The 17,838-nt window shown below is 38.0% G+C and overlaps 1 protein-coding gene across 8 annotated transcripts in view; it reads left to right on the top strand.

The window, feature by feature from the left end:
* Positions 1-14,575, top strand: part of ZNF385B (zinc finger protein 385B) — a 311,863-nt gene extending 297,288 nt beyond the window's left edge. For 7 of the 8 annotated variants that reach the window (XM_082840917.1, XM_082840924.1, XM_082840920.1 and 4 more), the window contains 4 exons: positions 9,774-10,019; positions 10,808-10,986; positions 11,564-11,665; positions 13,094-14,575. In XM_082840917.1, the coding sequence (XP_082697043.1) occupies positions 9,774-10,019; positions 10,808-10,986; positions 11,564-11,665; positions 13,094-13,312 (746 nt within the window). In that variant the 3' untranslated portion in view covers positions 13,313-14,575. The remainder of the gene's footprint in view (positions 1-9,773; positions 10,020-10,807; positions 10,987-11,563; positions 11,666-13,093) is intronic. The other variant, XM_082840922.1, reaches the window with a different exon arrangement.
* The last annotated feature ends 3,263 nt before the right edge of the window (positions 14,576-17,838 follow it).

Below are 17,838 nucleotides of genomic sequence, written 5' to 3'. Positions count from 1 at the left end.
TATATATATATATATACACACATATATATACACACACACATATATATGCATATATATGTATGTATTACACACATATATATCATATATATGTATATATGATATATATATTATACACATATATTTTATATATAATTTTATATGATTATATATAATATGTAAAATATAAACATGTTTTATACATGCTTATATATTTTTAACATATATTTTATAAATGTATATATAACAAAAGCATATGTGTATATGTGTAAATATACGTATATACTTTTCTGCCTTTCCCATTAGATAATTAATTTCATTGAGTCAAAGATTTGGTATATATTATACACATATATCTTCACCTCTAACTTCAGAGCCTAGAATAGTGTATATCACATCACAGGTATGTAATAATTATTAAATTTGTTGCAGAGATAGATGGCTATTTCCTTATGATATATTCTTGATGGGACTTACTTGGTGAAATGGTATGAACTTCACATATGTCTCAGAATGGTTATGCTGCTTTACACTCCCGTCAAGCAGGTGCTATATCTTATCTTCCCCTCGCTTATAATTTTTAAATCTTTGCCATTTCTCAGTGGCAGAAAATGATACCTATTAGTAGTTGTAATTTGTACAGCTTGGTAAGTCAAGACATGTGTTATCAAAAGCAAAAGGAAATTTTTACTTCACATAGAGAATCAGAGACCTTCTTTGTTGGGACATTAGCCAAGAAGTGAGAACTCAAAGAAGAAAAAACACCTAAGCCAATTTTTGCTTGAAATGCCTTCTTTAAAAGCTATTGTCTTTTGCTTTCCTAGGTTACATGCAAAGTTGCAACCTTAAAGAAACTGTATTAAAACATTTATTTGTCGGGTTCTCAGCAAGTTTTGCCTATAATGTGCTATGCTTTGTATGGCATCATTTAACAAAGATATACAAAGGTAATACCATCCACTCAGCTTTATTCCACAGTGTCAGGCCTTCAAGAAAGTGTCACTGAGATTGAGCATTCTTAGTCTCTACTCCCTCAAAACAGAAGAGCAATAAGAAGCACTGGCTCAGGATTCAGAAGACTGTATTTGAATCCATGCTCTACCATTTAGTAATTCAATGACCTGTGGGAAGTAACTTAATCTGTCCAAGCCTTGGTTGTTTTTCTTTTTGAACAATTGTAGTTACAATACATTTTGAGAGAGAAAAGCATACCACTATCTGGGAGATGATTTGTAACACATGTATCTGACAAAGGACTCTTGTTTGGACTATATAAAGAATTCCTATAAATCAATAAGAAAAAAGCTGAGAATCTGCTTTTTAAAAAATGGGCGAAAAATTTGACCAAGTACTTCACAAAAGACGATATACAATTAGCCTATAAAAATATGCAAAGGTGTTCCATATCATTAGTCATTAGGGAAATACAAAATAAAACCAAAATAAGGTACCACCACAACTCCACCAGAACTGCTAAAATCAAAAGGACTGAAAACACTGATACTATTTGTTAGAGCAAATGTGGAACAATTGGTATTCTCACACATTGCTGGTAGAAATATAAATCAGTACTACCATTTTAGAAAACTCTTCAGAATCTACTAAAGATATATATATCTATATAGACATAGATAATATAAATGAGTATCTATGTCTACCAAAAACATGTATAAGAATATTTATAGTAGCATTACTCAAAATAGCCAAAAACTGAAACCTTTCAAATGCTCATCAATAGTAAAGTAGATAAATAAATTGTGGCATAGTCATACAATGTATACTATCCAGCCATTAGGAAAAAATACAAACTTCTATGTGCAACAATATGGATGAATCTCATAGACATAATGTTGTTTGAAAGAAGCCAGGCATAAAATAATATATACTGGGTGATTCCATTTATATGAAGTTCAAAAATAGGCAAAACTGATCTAAACTGATAGCTATAAGAATGGTGGTTATCTTTGAGAAGAGGGGGAGTATCAACTGATTGGGGGTTCAATGGAGTCTTCTCGGGTGGTAGAAACATTCTATATCTTTAAATCTTATATATCAGTATCTTATATCTTCTTTATATCTATGTTTACACAAATGTATACATATGTATAAATTCATTAAAATGTATGTACCTTACAGTATATAAGTTATACCTCAATAAAAAAGAAACAGGGCTTCCCTGGTGGCGCAGTGGTTGAGAGTCTGCCTGCCGATGCAGGGGACACGGGTTCGTGCCCCGATCTGGGAAGATCCCACATGCCGCGGAGCGGCTGGGCCCGTGAGCCATGGCCGCTGGGCCTGCGTGTCCGGAGCCTGTGCTCCACAACGGGAGAGGCCACAACAGTGAGAGCCCGTGTACCACAAAAATAAATAAATAAAAAGGTACAGATAGTAAAATGTCTACCTCATTACAGTGTATGAAAAATAAGTGAGATAATGAATATAAGTTCTTACCATACTGCTTGGTCTATAGTGAGTATTCAATTAGTGTTAGCTATTAATTTGTGATTATTATTGCTGCTTTTACTATCACTCGAAGATATAACTGCCTGGAGCAGCTATTTGGCGTTTTTTTTGTTGTTCTACATAAAAGCAAACTTCTTTTTTTTTTTTTTTTTTTGCGGTTTGCGGCCCTCTCACTGTTGTGGCCTCTCCCGTTGCGGAGCACAGGCTCTGGACGCGTAGGCCCAGCGGCCATGGCTCACGGGCCCAGCCGCTCCGCGGCATGTGGGATCCTCCCGGACCGGGGCACGAACCCGTGTCGCCTGTTTCGGCAGGCAGACTCTCAACCACTGCGCCACCACGGAAGCCCAAAAGCAAACTTCTTGAAATAAGGATCGAGCCCCTGAATTCAGCTTCTAAGAACCATGCTCCAACCAACTTAACAGTATTAGTTGTGTATACAGACGTAGAAAACAAACTAATGGTTCCCAAAGGGGAAAAGGGGGGATAAACTAGGAGTTTGAGATTAACATATACACACTACTATATGTAAAATAGATAACCAATGAGGACCTACTGTCCAGCACAAGGAACTATACTCAATATTTTGTAATAACCTATAAGGGAAAAGAATCTGAAAAGGAATAGATATATATGTATGTATAACTGAATCACTTTGCTGGACACCTGAAACTAACACAGCATTGTAAATCAACTATACTTGAATAGAATACACACACACACACGTATATATATTAGTTGTGTATAAAAGGAAGCTTGTTATTATCTTAAAGTTTACTTATCTAGAGTAAAAATTTTAACTTCCAAAAATGCATTTAGTTCAAGGGTTTTGTTCCCTTTTAGAATTAAGAATTTTTTTAAAAATTACTTTGAAACATAAATCATCATTAATCTTATGAAAAGGTATTCAAATCTGTTTAGTATAAAAATAAATGTAAATCAAACTGGCAGTGAGATATTGTATTACATCTGTCAGATTGGCAAAAACAATGGACGTTTAGGCTGGTAAAGGTACAGGGAAGCCAGCAATCTCTTACAAAGCTCTAAGAGTATTAACTTGTATAACCATCTGGAGGGCAATTTGGCAGTGTGCATCACAAGCTCAAAAATGTACATGCTTTCTGATCCAGCAATTTCTCCTCAAAGTTTAGGTCCTGAGGAAACTATCAGACAAGTATACAGAGATGTCTGTACACAATGTTGTTTATATAAATGGTTTATTGAATATATGTGAATTCCGCAGAGTACAAACATGATTGCCTATATACTCTGTTGAATCTTCCTTTCTCATTCCTCAAAGACACTGTCAGATATCAGAAAGTCCAGTCTTATTTGAAACTTTAGGCTCTTATCTAGTTGCACACTCCCTTCCTCCTGGCTCAGGTTGGACCACGGGAAGAGGCATAACCTGCCCTTTCTTTCTTCCCCATCATATCATATCTGATTCTTGCCCTTTCCAATTTTTAGGGATAGGAGAAGTAATTGGGAGGGGGGAGGGCAAATGTTGTTGTACGTAAGAACAATCATTGATGGTTTCTGCATGATAGGTGTCCAGATGCTTCTCAAGGACCATGTGTAAGGTCTTCATATGGTTCTTCCAATCCTTCCTCAGTCCCCACCACTCCTCAGGCTCTTGCTGCCAGGGTCCTGGTCATCAGCCTTCTTGTGTCTGTACCAATAACATGGTTCAAGCCTGGCCACCTTTCAAGATGTCCTGTTGACCCAAAGAAAACCCATTCGGCCATGCCAAACTGAGGTTGCAGGTTCTTTGAGTTCTAACCATTCCCAGCCCCATCTCTCTCCAACCTTCCTTTCCTCTACCTCACCTAGTATGAGGGGCAGATCACCAAGGCCTGAAGTTGTCTGACGGGGGAATGAAATGGAGGCAATAGAAGTCCCACTCAGTATCTTTTTAACATTAGTAAAAGTGCAAACCAGAAATAACCCAAACATCAAAAGATTTGTTGAATAAATTATAGTACATCCATATAAGTAAATATCATTTTGTTTTATAAATCATGATCCAGTTCTATCTACATTTATTGACATGGAAAGATATTCTTGATTTATTGCTAAGCAACAAATATTAGTTACAGAATATTATGTTTCTGTCTATTCATATATACTGTTGTTTAGAAAATAGTGTGGAGTAATAGATATCAAAACATAATCATTCCAGGTCAAGGATTGGCAAACTACTACCTGCAGGCTAAATCTAGCCTGCTGCCTATTTTTTGTAAAAAGAGTTTATTGAATCACATGTGCAAGTGGCTGCTTTCCTGCTGTAATACCAAAGTTCAGTACAAAGTTGAAACAGAGACAGTATGGCATACAAAGCCCACTATATTTACCATCTGGTGCTTTGCAGAAAAAGTTTGTTGACTTTTATTTTAGATGATAGAATCATGGGTGATTTTAATTTTTTTAAATGTTTGTCTGACTTTATTTTCTATATCAAGCATAAATTTATTGTATAAAATATGTATCTGTTAGTAAACTGTTGAAACCTGATTAGAAAAGACTTCTTATATTGATAACATTAAATCAAGAGTAAACTTCATAAATGAAATCAAAATTTGATTATAGCTTCCAAAGTTCTACTTCAAAATAAGATCTCTGATGTGGTTAGAATATTATTTTAATTGTTTTTAAAGTTAAGACCTATCAATGGACATGACTCTTTTATTTACCAACAGGATTAGTTTCTGAAAACTGCTTTCAGACTCCTGGCATGTTCTTTTCATCTTCTGTGTTAGCGTATTAGTGCTCTGAGGCTGTATTTGAGTGAAATAGAGCTAATAAGCTGGGTTTATTTGAGTAAAATTTTTGGAGTAAAAAATAAGAGTGACACATAAATATTGAAAATGGACTTCCTTCACCTGGTTTATCAACTAGATATGAAAACAGTTCCAAAAAGAGAGATTTTCAAAATGTTTAGCGCTTTGGAAAATAAGTGAGTCAGAGTGGGACCTCCCAAGAAAGCTACTTTGAAGAACTAAATTCACTTGGATGAATAAATTATGGATATTTGTTACAAAGGGCAATTCTGATGTAGCTTAGCAAATTTTGCTTCAAAATCCTGTCGGATGAAACCTTAGAAAAGGTGTTTGAGTAATCAGGAAATAATTAAGACTCTCAGAAGACCTGCTAATTTTCATTAGGTGAGGGAATACTTGAAAATGGAATTCATATTAACCAGAAGTTCCAGGTGACATGCATCTTTATTAAAAGAAACAGAAGTAAACAGTACATTAATTAAATTTTCAAATACACACAATAAGAAGGCTTTAAAAATGCCAGTAAGGGAAGAGAAATAATATAATGGACTTTGATAAAAATATCAAACAATTAAAATGAGAAATAATAAAATTAGGCTTTGATGCTTATAAGTTTACAGATCCAGAAAGAATGCCACAATTTAAATAAATTATTGCATCAGAGACTTTCCTGATTTTAGGATCAGTCTTATTGACTATCTAGTATCAATCCAGTAGCAGAATTACCTGCATATGATGGAGCCATTTACACATTTCCAAAGTCAAAATGCGTTCCCAATATTCTCAAAGATTAAGACTCTGACCTATCCAGGGCATAAAAACCAAAACATAATTTATCTAAATGTTAAATCATGTAAATCTTAATCACTCCACACCTCTTAATATTTTTTAAAAGGAAACCGGCTACCCTTAGTATCTACTTTAACAGTTTTAAAATATTCTCTGCCTTCTGACTCAGTACATCTTTATAATAGTATCTCCCATTAAACCTGTTGCCATCTTCTATCCTCACCTACCAGGTATTCACCAGCAAACCCCAAGCTTTCTAACACCTAAGCCTTTCCTCACGTGTCCACTTCTAGCTATTCACTTCCTACTCCTTTTCACCCTATTCTATACTTATCTAAATCTGATCTTCAAAACCCATCTTCATAACCTAGACAGAATGCTACTTCCTTTATGAAAAATGTCTTTCTTCCTAACCAAAAGTAATTACTTCCAATTCTATGCCCTCATGCCTCTTGCCAGTTTCTGTAATAAATCAGAGATCTCTGAATGACTATCCATTTCCTCTGCTAAACTATTACTTTCTTAAAGTCTACACATACTTTATTAATTATCCTCTTTGGTGTCTAGCACATTGTCAGCAATTAGCATATTATTAATATGCATTTGTTAATGAGTGAATGACCTCTTTTGAAAAGGAGATGTAAAAAGGAAATCTGTGTATTTTTTCTTAAAGAAATAGGGATATAGAGAAAAAGATACAATTCTGTCCATCTTCTCAATGTAACCTGAATCAGATGATTGTTGAATAGTGTAGGTATTTTCATTTAAGGCAAATATGCTTTAAAACTAAACTATAATAGTAAAACAAAGCAACAACTTTTTCACATCTCCAGGTGACTAATGTATGCCTTTTATAATGTTAATGCCATATGAAGTCCTCTCTTTGTGCAGGGAGATTAATACATTACATGGTGAATATTTAGAGAAAATATCATGCTCACTTATGCTACTTACTAATCTGTGGGACATTATTTAATATTGATGAGCCTCAGTTTCCACATTTTTAAGGTAAGAATAATCGTTGTCAGCCTTATCTTTTTCACAAGTTTTTTGAAACTTTTTCACAAGTCATAAGTTGTAAGAGATAAAAAGATAATGTAAGTGATAGCACTTTGTAAATTATAAAATTCTATATAAGAGTATAAGAGAGAGAGATCAACATAAGGACATTAAAATAGTGATATGAGTAAAAGACTGAGTGAGTAAATATCTAAAACATGTCATATTCTTCAGATCGAATTTATATAAAATATGAAATGCTTGAAGCCAGGAAGGATTTTGCTATGCAATAACTTAAGATTCCATCACAAAAAACTGAGCAATTCCATAGGGGCAAATCTTAAGATTACTGAATGATTTTGCTGCTTTGTGATTTCTATAAAATTGCAGATTCAGTCTGAGGGATCCTTATAGATAGGAGAGTACCAGGCCTCAAATAATCTTCAATCTAATTTACTTACTACTACCATTTAGGAAGAATGATTTTACTTCTTTCTCTCATACTATTGAGGTCAGTTTAGTAAAAGTCTGAGATCTTTTCCATCATACTTTGTGGCATCCTGAAGTTTTAAAAAACTTGCTGAAAAGGAATATAGATTGTGAAAACCAAGGATTAAAAGGGATCTGAATATTCCTTCATTCCAAACACCACCCAGACCTGGAATTCATCTATAGCATCCCTGCTATGTCCAGTCTTGACATGGATGGATCCAGCTTGGAAAAAGGCATGGAAATCAACTGCTGATCCCTGAAATCAATTAAGTAAAAATATGATCTCCCCTCACTTTTGATGTGTGTGAAAGCATTGGTTTGCCCCACATAGAGAAGAGACACACAGAACCTCACTGCTGTTTCCCTCGTCATTCCTTCCCTCTTGGTCATCCAGGTCCATGGTTCCAAATTAGCTAGGGCAATTAACAAACAAATTTTCAGTTTTAATTCCCTTTCTCTCTTTTTTTTTTCTTCTTTTAATTAATTAATTTATTATTTTTGGCTGCATTGGGTCTTCATTACTGCACGTGGGCTTTCTCTAGTTGTGGCGAGCGGGGGCTACTCTTTGGTGTGGTGCGCGGGCTTCTCATTGCGGTGGCTTCTCTTGTCGCAGAGCATGGGCTCTAGGCGCGCCGGATAGTTGTGGTACGTGGGCTCGGTAGTTGTGGCTCATGGGCTCTAGAACGCAGGCTCAGTAGCTGTGGCACACGGGCTTAGTTGCTCTGCGGCATGTGGGATCTTCCCAGACCAGTGAGTGAACCTGTGTACCCTGCATTGGCAGGCAGATTCTTCACCACTTTGCCACCAGGGAAGTACCCCTTTCTGTCTTTTTTTTTTTTTTTTTTTGCGGTACGAGGGTCTCTCACTGTTGTGGCCTCTCCTGTTGCAGAGCACAGGCTCCAGACGCGCAGGCTCAGCGGCCATGGCTCACGGGCCCAGCCGCTCCGCGGCATGTGGGATCTTCCCGGACCGGGGCACGAACCCGTGTCCCCTGCATCGGCAGGCGGACTCTCAACCACCGTGCCACCAGGGAAGCTCCCCCTTTCTGTCTTAATGAGAGTTTATCAGCATACCTACAGACATTTTCTAAGAGCAAGGCTCTACTAGGATTAAACTTGTGATGGATTTTGCAGTTGCCCTAGAAGTTCCAGCTTCTTTCCCAAAGGAGCCACTGAACAGAGCCTGTCTTGACTAGCAGGTGAACCGTGAAGTGTTAGATTCTGTTAAAGTCACCGTGACCCCTCTTAGAGCCTGCACATGGGCCTCAAGGATTATAAACATTTAGTAGCTACATGATCAAAATGCCAAGATGTCTGTAAATGATTTGGCTAATCCTCATATTGTGCTTGTGGTTAATGTCATTATTTAAAACTTACGATTCAGACTGGCAGTAATTAATAAGTATAATGAATGGAATCTTTAAATCTTGTATTTTGGATAAATCATATTGCCATTCAAAGAGCAGCAAAAACTTAACTAATCATAACCAAAATTAACCATGTTTCTTCCCTCGCCTCTGCCCTACACCTGAAGGTTAAAATTTAACCTGGTGTAAAAATTGAATTTTAACTTTATGTTCATGTCATAATTAAAATATGAGTAGTCAAATGAAACCTACCATTACATGTCTTATTTCATGTTACCATCATATCATTTAATCAGATTGGAAGGTAGCTGGTTTCCCTATCTATTAAAGGAACATAATTTACAACTCAGGGATATCAGACAGGAAGTTACCTGCTGCAAGTGGGAGAACAAAGTCATTTTTCGTGAGTCATCATGATCTTGGGGTGACCTGATACAGAAACCGATGCCATGGCGTTCTTTTTCAATCAAGCTCAATGAACTAAAATCTGCGCTGGAAAAAAATGCTACACATAGAAAACAAACTCATGGTTACCAAAGGGGAAAGGGGGGTCAGGGAGAGATATATTAGGAGGTTGGGATTAACATATACACACTACTACATATAAAATAGATAACCAACAAGGACCTACTGTAGAGCACAGGGAACTCTACTCAATATTCAGTAATAACCTATATGGGAAAAGAATCTGAAAAAGAATGGATACATGTATATGTATAACTGAATCACTTTGCTATACACCTGAAACTAACACAACACTGTATTGATAAATCAACTATACTCCAATATAAAATAAAAATTAAAAAAACACTACACCTAGAAATCAGATTTCTGTTTTTAATTCCTTTACGTCAATTTGTCTGTGTCTGTATGGTATATGAGGCCTTAACATTCTCTCTCTGTGTCTCTCTTAGAAGATAAAGGGAAGTTGAAAGTCAGCAGTTCCAGTCAGGCATCCAGCTCTGAAGGTGGCTCATTTCTCCTCAAACCTGGTACAACACCCCTGCCACCCGGAGCAGCCACTTCTCCCTCCAAGAGCACAAATGGAGCTCCTGGTACTGTTTCTGAATCAGAAGAAGAAAAAGCCAAAAAATTACTTTATTGTTCACTATGCAAAGTGGCTGTGAACTCCCTGTCACAGCTAGAGGCACACAACACAGGTTAGCATCTATCGTTTAAGTTTAAATAATGTTTATAACAAGATTCACCTTTTCTCATCAGAATACCTTATCTTTTGTTGTTCAAACATTAGGTTTCTTCAGTCTTCTCTACTTTTTTGATTCAAAGGAGTGATTTTAAGAAATGTACGATATAACAACTTTAGAAACAGCAAGGCAAAAGTAGGTTGGGGATAAAACTTGCTCTGTTCTTTATTTTCTCAAAAGCATCTAGTACTTCCCAAAACTCATTATGATGAAGTGACAGAAATGAAGACAAATATCTATGCACAATGTTCACTGCAACACACTTCTAAGAGAAAAAAATGGAAACAACCTCATATTTCCTCAGTAGGGAAATGTTGAGCGAATTATAGTCCCAATATGATAGAATATATTACTCAGCCATTAAAGTGTAATTATAAGAAAACATGTATATGATTTGATATGTGAAATTTTCGGGATATTTAATTAGCGTGATCCCAATTTTGAAAATACACTTTTCAGTATACCAAAAAAAGAAGCTGAAAAGAAATACACTAAAAGGATAACAGTGGTTATCTCTGGGTGGTGAAAACAGAGGTAATGTTTGTTTTCTTATGCTTCTCTATATTTTCTTTATTATATACTCATGGTTTCCCATTTTTTTACAGTGAAAATGTGCTAAATCTATAATCAGCATTAAAACCATCATTAAAAAAGTCTTGGGAAGTTCAGCCTGAAGATAAACTTTTCAAGAGCTTCATATAGTTCGTAAATAGCTATTTAATATGTGTTTCTTTCTGTCTTAGGATCTAAACACAAGACCATGGTTGAAGCTCGTAATGGGGCTGGTCCAATTAAGTCCTATCCTAGACCTGGATCAAGATTAAAGATGCAGAATGGCAGTAAGGGGTCAGGACTACAGAACAAGACATTTCATTGTGAAATCTGTGATGTTCACGTTAATTCAGAAATTCAGCTCAAACAGGTAATGTATCCTGAACTAGTAGTCAGTGTCGCTTGGGGTCACCCTTTGACTATGTATCTCCTAATCTATATAATGGTTCTCACTTTGCTCACAGTTAAATTTCCTAACTTTATAGGATGCCTGTGGTATACAACATACAGGTGCTATGTGGAAGAAAAAGTACCAAATATCTGTGCACCTACTATTACTATATGTCAGACTCTAGGCTTGGTGTTAGAGACCAATGAGCACAGCAGTCACCTGGAGCTTACAGCTGAGCAGGAACTTCTAAGATAGTAAATGTTCAGCCTGTCTTCCAAGGACCCAAAATCTGCTTAGGGAGACAGATTCATCAGTCACGGTGATAATACCAGGCAAAGTCAGAGGAGTGCTATAGAGAAAGGAAAGGGAGAGAGGTGTTACAATAGAGTGGGGAGCAAGTCTTAACTTAGAGGGTGTGGGGATCTTACCCACACCACCATGGAACCATGGACCTAGAACTGGGAATGGAGGAACCAACTACCTCTGTCTAGGAAATATATTTTACATGGCATAAAACTCACATGTGGATTCAGCTAATGCATCAAACTTCTTTCAGCACATTTCTAGCAGAAGGCATAAGGATCGAGTTGCAGGGAAACCACTGAAGCCGAAGTACAGCCCTTACAATAAACTCCAGCGGAGCCCAAGCATTTTAGCAGTAAGTTCACTTCGCCTACTTGTCGATTTTGTGGGGCAGCCTTGCCGGCTGGGGCAGGCACTGTGGATAAGGAGGGCCTAGGGTCTAACTGGTCCTGAAAGGTTTTGAACTTAAATAGCCCTCATAGAGAGAAGCTTTAGAATGAACTTAGTCCCTGCTGGAGGACACCTTGAAGAAAGTTTCCTTAGAAAAAAAGAAACTGAACCTCTTTAAGGGCTAATACCTTACTCTTCACCAGGACCTTTTCAAGAGATTCCCTTCTTCAGCATATACAGAAAAGTAAAGGCTCAGGAACAAGGGCAATGATGCCTGAGGAATCTTGGAACATGTTAAACCTGGGGAAAGGGATTGCTTTCCAAACACAAAATCCATCTATTTAATATCCTCCTCCTTTCTGGGGTGTTCCCCCCACCTCTTTCTCTCTTTCTCCAATAAGTACAGTGGCTGTGTGTATTCCTCTCTCTTTCCCTGTCTAGTAGGCATGTTGATAGTCAGCCTGTCTTACCTGCTCTCAAAATGTGCTATTTTCAGTTTCTTGGTAAAAACATTAAGGGCCTCCACCAATAGATGCCATATAAATACCCAGATGGATGGATTTCCTCGTCTCCCTGGGACTCAGCCCAGCGTGGTGTTCTGCTGAGGTTGAAAGCTGGGATTGGCCAGCTGAAGGCGATACTGACATTACCTCCAGTTTTTCCAAAGCTCAGTCGATGCTGCATGCAGGCATTTTACGCATTAAGCAAATCCAGCTTGCAAAACTCCTCCTGATTGCAAAAGAAAGGGATTAAGGATTGATTTCTTACTCCACAGGAAGATTCCACCTTGGGATTCCTTTTAAATTGAGAAAGTTTCTAGCCCATTTACAATCATTGCCAATGACAAATTTGAGTTAGCTGCAGTTTTTCAGGTAATACTTTTTAAGTGGCCAGAGAGGTGTAAACTGACTTTGTTTTCATGACTGTTCATGGGTCCCCAAGGTCCCAAACTCCAGTTACCTAACCCAATGCGGCTTTTTTAAGAGGTGAAGTAAAGGGTAATGCATATTCTCCAAAAAGCCTCTTTGTGTTTTAAAACAAGTCATTAGTTTGAATTGAGCTCCATAATCTAAGCAGGAAACCTGGGTGTGTTTGTTTTTTCCTTGTGAGCAGCAGCATAAAATACTTCCAGTATCTATTCAGAGAGGCTTTCCTCTGTCCTAGTGCCCAGGGGCAAGGACCACCAGAAAAGAGTTGAAATGGAAACAAATCAAAGAAAAGGTATGCCAGGAACCTTTGAAACCAGCGTGAAAATAATCATGTCTTGACTTCTGAGAGTTAAGATTTTTACATTTTGACTTCTGAATGTCGCTCTTTTACTTATGAAAATATCTGTGCTGCTGTTATTCAAAACAATCTCCCCACCCCACTCCTGGTTTTCTCCCTCTATTAGGCAAAACTTGCATTCCAGAAGGATATGATGAAGCCTTTGGCCCCGGCCTTCCTGTCCTCGCCCCTGGCAGCGGCGGCGGCAGTGTCCTCCGCGCTGTCACTGCCACCCCGGCCGTCGGCCTCGCTCTTCCAGGCTCCAGCCATCCCTCCTGCTCTGCTGAGGCCCGGCCACGGCCCCATCCGCGCCACTCCCGCCTCCATCCTCTTCGCCCCGTACTAATGTCTGCAAGCCCCCAGACGGTTGAGGCCAGTAGGAAAGTAGAGCAGGAAAGCCAAAAGGATTCAGCTGTTTGAGCATTTGGTGTTGCAGTGACCCACCCAACTGCAAAATGCAGGGTACCACCTGAGCCCCAACTCCAAAGAGTAAGTCGCTAGATTCGAGAGTGCTTTTTGGGGCCGCTCCTATAATTTCAGAATCTGAGCAAGCAGAAGCTTTATCTCCCTAGTCCCTCCCCCTGCCCTACCCCATACAATTTGTGTATCTGAGATATTTAGTTTCTTGCAAATGTATTGGTCAGAATATATATATATATATATATATATATATATATATATATATATATATATATATACACACATATATATCATTTTCTGACTATTTTTCTGTGGGTGTGATCTGGCTTAGAAACAATATGGAATATCTTCCTGACAGACTTGAAAACTAGGGTCTTCCTCACACGTCTGTAAATAATCCTGGAATCCAACTGGGCACATTCTAGTGTGGAACAAAAATAGATGAACACAAGTGCTTACTTGTGGATACCATCTTACCAACGGATCACAGCGTTTTCTTTTTGGTGTACTATTGTTGACAGGGATTGTGTACTGTTTTAGACCCAAGTACTGTTGTATCCTGTGTAGTACTAGATCTGTATCTCTTGTCTGAATTAAACATTTTTAGTTGCTGTGTAAATGTTAGGAAGCAAAGTAGCTTTGAATTTTCTCTTTAGGAGAGCAAAAGATAATGTATTTTCTTTATTTTACATTTTATTTGGTGATATTTAAACGAAATAGAAAGCCATATAACATAGCTCTAATTACTACCTGTCTGCTATTTTTGTTTAACTTATTTTGTAGCTTCCTCACCAGTTTGAGTTGCTAAGCAAATGTATACAAACAGAAAAAGAGCTTCCTAAATTGCACATTTTTGCACCTCTTGTGCGTTCAGCAAGAAGACAATGAATCCATGTATTTCTACATCATTATCTTCTTCATTTTTAACGTGTTTTCATTTGTAATGATGCTACATAATTTTGTGGCTCCCTAATGCAATAATGTACAGAAGATAAAAAAAATTTATAATTGAACAATCTGTCTTTCTGTTCACTGAATCTGTTGCAGGTCATGCTCCCATGCCCCCGTTTCTAAGCTGATATCAACAGGACTGGAATGTTTGTCATATCAGGGGCAAGAGGTATAAGACAGCAAAATAGAGTGAACTCTTTTAGAGCATCTATATCTGCAGTCTGTAAATGGTAAAATGTCTGTGTATTTTTTTAAATGTACCTTTTCAATAAAAGTACAAAAAATAAAAATCTGTTTGTGTTTTCAAAGTTATTTTCTCTTGAGACACCTCCAATTTGAAATCATCTGAAGGCTTTTCAGTAGGTGCAAAGATTGCTTCTTACATATTTAGCATTTTCAGTTCTTATTTGCAGCATATTTATTTGTCATGTTTATTCATTACTGTTCACAGCATCTGCATGAAGCAAGACTTTACTGCTGTTTTCTCTGAATCTCTAAGAAGTTGAACCAAAGTTGTGAGTGTGGCCCAAAATCACAGTAGCGGTCTACCAAAAATTGTGACACAATTTTTAAACACTCTGTGAGTCTTCTAAATTCCTAACTCATGTTTTATTTGTGTCCAATGCAATAATGATCTCCTTTTAGAGGATTTGATTCCACTGCTCCTCTCTGACCTTCTCTAATCAGCCAACCCTTCTTTTCTTCCACTTCATTCTGTTTTTAAGTGTAAAGAGCAATATGTCACTGTTTTTTCTGGTTTTCTGCTTCATGGACTACTCTAATACATAGTGGCTTAAAATAAAACCATTTTATTATGTGACAATTTCAGGGGTCAGGAATTCCAGCAAGGCTTGGCTGGGCTGTTCTGTTCCCCAAGTCCTCGTTAGGAGATCCCTGGATCATATTCATCTGGTGGGTGGGCTGGTGTGGAAGCCAAAATAGCTTTGCTCATATGTCTGCCTGGATGGAGGGGCTGGGAGGCTGGATCCTACTGGAACAGTCTATCAGAGGGCCTTTGGGTGGTCTCCCTAGCTAAGTGGTCTCAGGTAGTTACATAGAAACTCAGGGTGCCCAGCGAGAGCATTTGAAGAGGTTCTGGGTGGAAGTGAAAAGGCTTCCTATAAAACTGTCTCGAAACTCCCAGCATGTCACGTATGCTGCATTCTATTGATAAAGCAAGTCACCAAGACCAGTCCAGATTCAAACGGAAGTTGATTAATCACTTTTCAATGTGAACAAGAGCAAAGAATGTATGGCCATCTTTAATGTACTGCTCTGTTATAGAATTTTAAGGGGAGTGTTAATAGCTTTGTAGCCATTATAGATTCCCCTTCTTTTTTAGGTTAAGAAGAATTGGGGTGGGAGTAGGACCTAAATTCTCATTTCTAAAAAATTAAGGCCAGTGGATGGCTGCACAGCTGTGATACATGGGAACAGACTTCCTCTATCAAAGAGTTAATCCGACTGTTTGAAAACTGTTGACCTCAATATTCTAAGCTTATAATTAGTTTTAGAGTCTATTAAGCTTCCAGTTTGACATTCAGAATTTGAGGGGTTTTTTAAATATGACTCTTTTGAACTCTGACCACTTGTTACATTAAACCTTGGTTGGACCTTCAGACATACTCCGAAGGAACTGTGTTTTAGTTTAACTCTTTGGAGAAGCTTTTTTTTTATAGACACCATTGACAATTATATTTTATTTCTCTTGTATCATTTTATATCTCATTAAATCTTTCTACAATCCTCAAAAAATTTAAAATATCAACATATAAATAGACCTAGGAATTTACTGATTATTATAGAGTTTAAGTTTTTAAAAATCACCTCAGGGAGGAAGTACAAAAGAATAACAATTAATTAAAATGCATGCCTCCAAAAGAAGCCATCAATAGCTTCAAGCAATGATTTATAAAACACTCTCAAACAGCTATATCTTATCCACCCTGATTCTGAGGTGGCAGAGTGGGTCTGAGGGGATGTATATATATTTGAACTAATACCCCTTCCTATGCCATTTGTAGTGGGAAATGACTAACATTCTACCCCTGCCGCCCCCCGCTCCAACTTATTCAGAAAGTTAAAACATGTGCTGCTTACTCTGAAATAGTCCAGCTCTGGTCTCTGTAGAATCTGAAAACTGGTCTCACATAGGATTGCCAGATAAAATATAAAACACCTAGTTAAATTTTGATTTCAGATAAATAATAAATTTTAGTACAATATTTTCATAATTTTTATTATGATATTGCATATAGATTAATATGTTCCATAAATAAGTATGCTATATCTAGGACATATGGATACCAAAACAATATTTGTTGTCTATCTGAAATTCAAATTTAAGTGGACAGCTTGTATTTTTCTTTGCTAAATCTGGCAACCTTGTCCCAGGAGCATTCCTGTTCTTCTCAAGTACCATAATTCTTCAGGAGAGAAGTGACCTCCTGGGTATTAAAAGCTAAATAATGAGTTTTTTAAAGGCACACGTGAAATGCACTCACAAATAGGCAGAGGAAGGAACTTTCAATCAGTAAATGTCAATGATATATTGACATTGGATAGGACCAGGACCCGAGAATATGCAGCTGCAGATGCCTCTAACTTTTACCTGTTTAACAAGATTAAAGGATTGTGAAAGCAAAAAAAAACCACCAAATTTTTCATTTGTATTATGCACCAAATATATCACCCTTGATTTGTTTCTTATCTGCCCTAAGGGAATTCTTATTTTCTGGAGCAGAAATCGTTGTGGTTGTGTAGAATTTTTCTCCCAGAAAATGCTTTAAGGAAAATTACACTACAGTTAATGTAGCTAAGAAAGAGAACCAAAGGATTCTCATTGGAAAACAAAAAAAAAGGAGAAAGAGCTGAAAGAACATCAGATGAAAATCCTACTGTGCTAAGTCTCCTTTTGGAAGTCTAAAGAGATTCACTGAAAAGAATGAATTTGGGGATGTTTTGAGGAATGGGTGCGCCCAATGCCTGGGGTGCCATCGGAGAGAGGGATCAGAGCAAGACGGGGGAGACGACCAGGAACTCTTTTTTTTTCTTTTTTTTTTTTTTGCGGTACGCGGGCCTCTCACTGCTGTGGCCTCTCCCGCCGCGGAGCACAGGCTCCAAACGCGCAGGCTCAGCGGCCATGGCTCACGGGCCCAGCCGCTCCGCGGCATGTGGGATCTTCCCGGAAGCGGGGCACGAACCCGCGTCCCCTGCATTGGAAGGCGGACTCTCAACCACTGCGCCACCAGGAAAGCCCCCAGGAACTCTTTCTTTGTTTGTTTGTTTGTTTTTGCGGTATGTGGGCCTCTCACCGTTGTGGCCTCTCCCGTTGCGGAGCGCAGGCTCAGCGGCCATGGCTCACGGGCCCAGCCGCTCCGCGGCATGTGGGATCCTCCCGGACCGGGACATCAACCCGTGTCCCCTGCATCGGTAGGCGGACTCTCAACCACTGCGCCACCAGGGAAGACCCCAGGAACTCTTGGATAGATAAAGATTAAG

This window comes from Leucopleurus acutus (genome assembly GCF_964270905.1).
Source record: "Leucopleurus acutus genome assembly, chromosome: 6".
In the NCBI taxonomy this organism is placed as follows: Eukaryota; Metazoa; Chordata; class Mammalia; order Artiodactyla; family Delphinidae; genus Leucopleurus; species Leucopleurus acutus.
The sequence above is the reverse complement of the archived record's forward strand: the minus strand, read 5'-3'. Positions and strand labels throughout refer to the sequence as shown.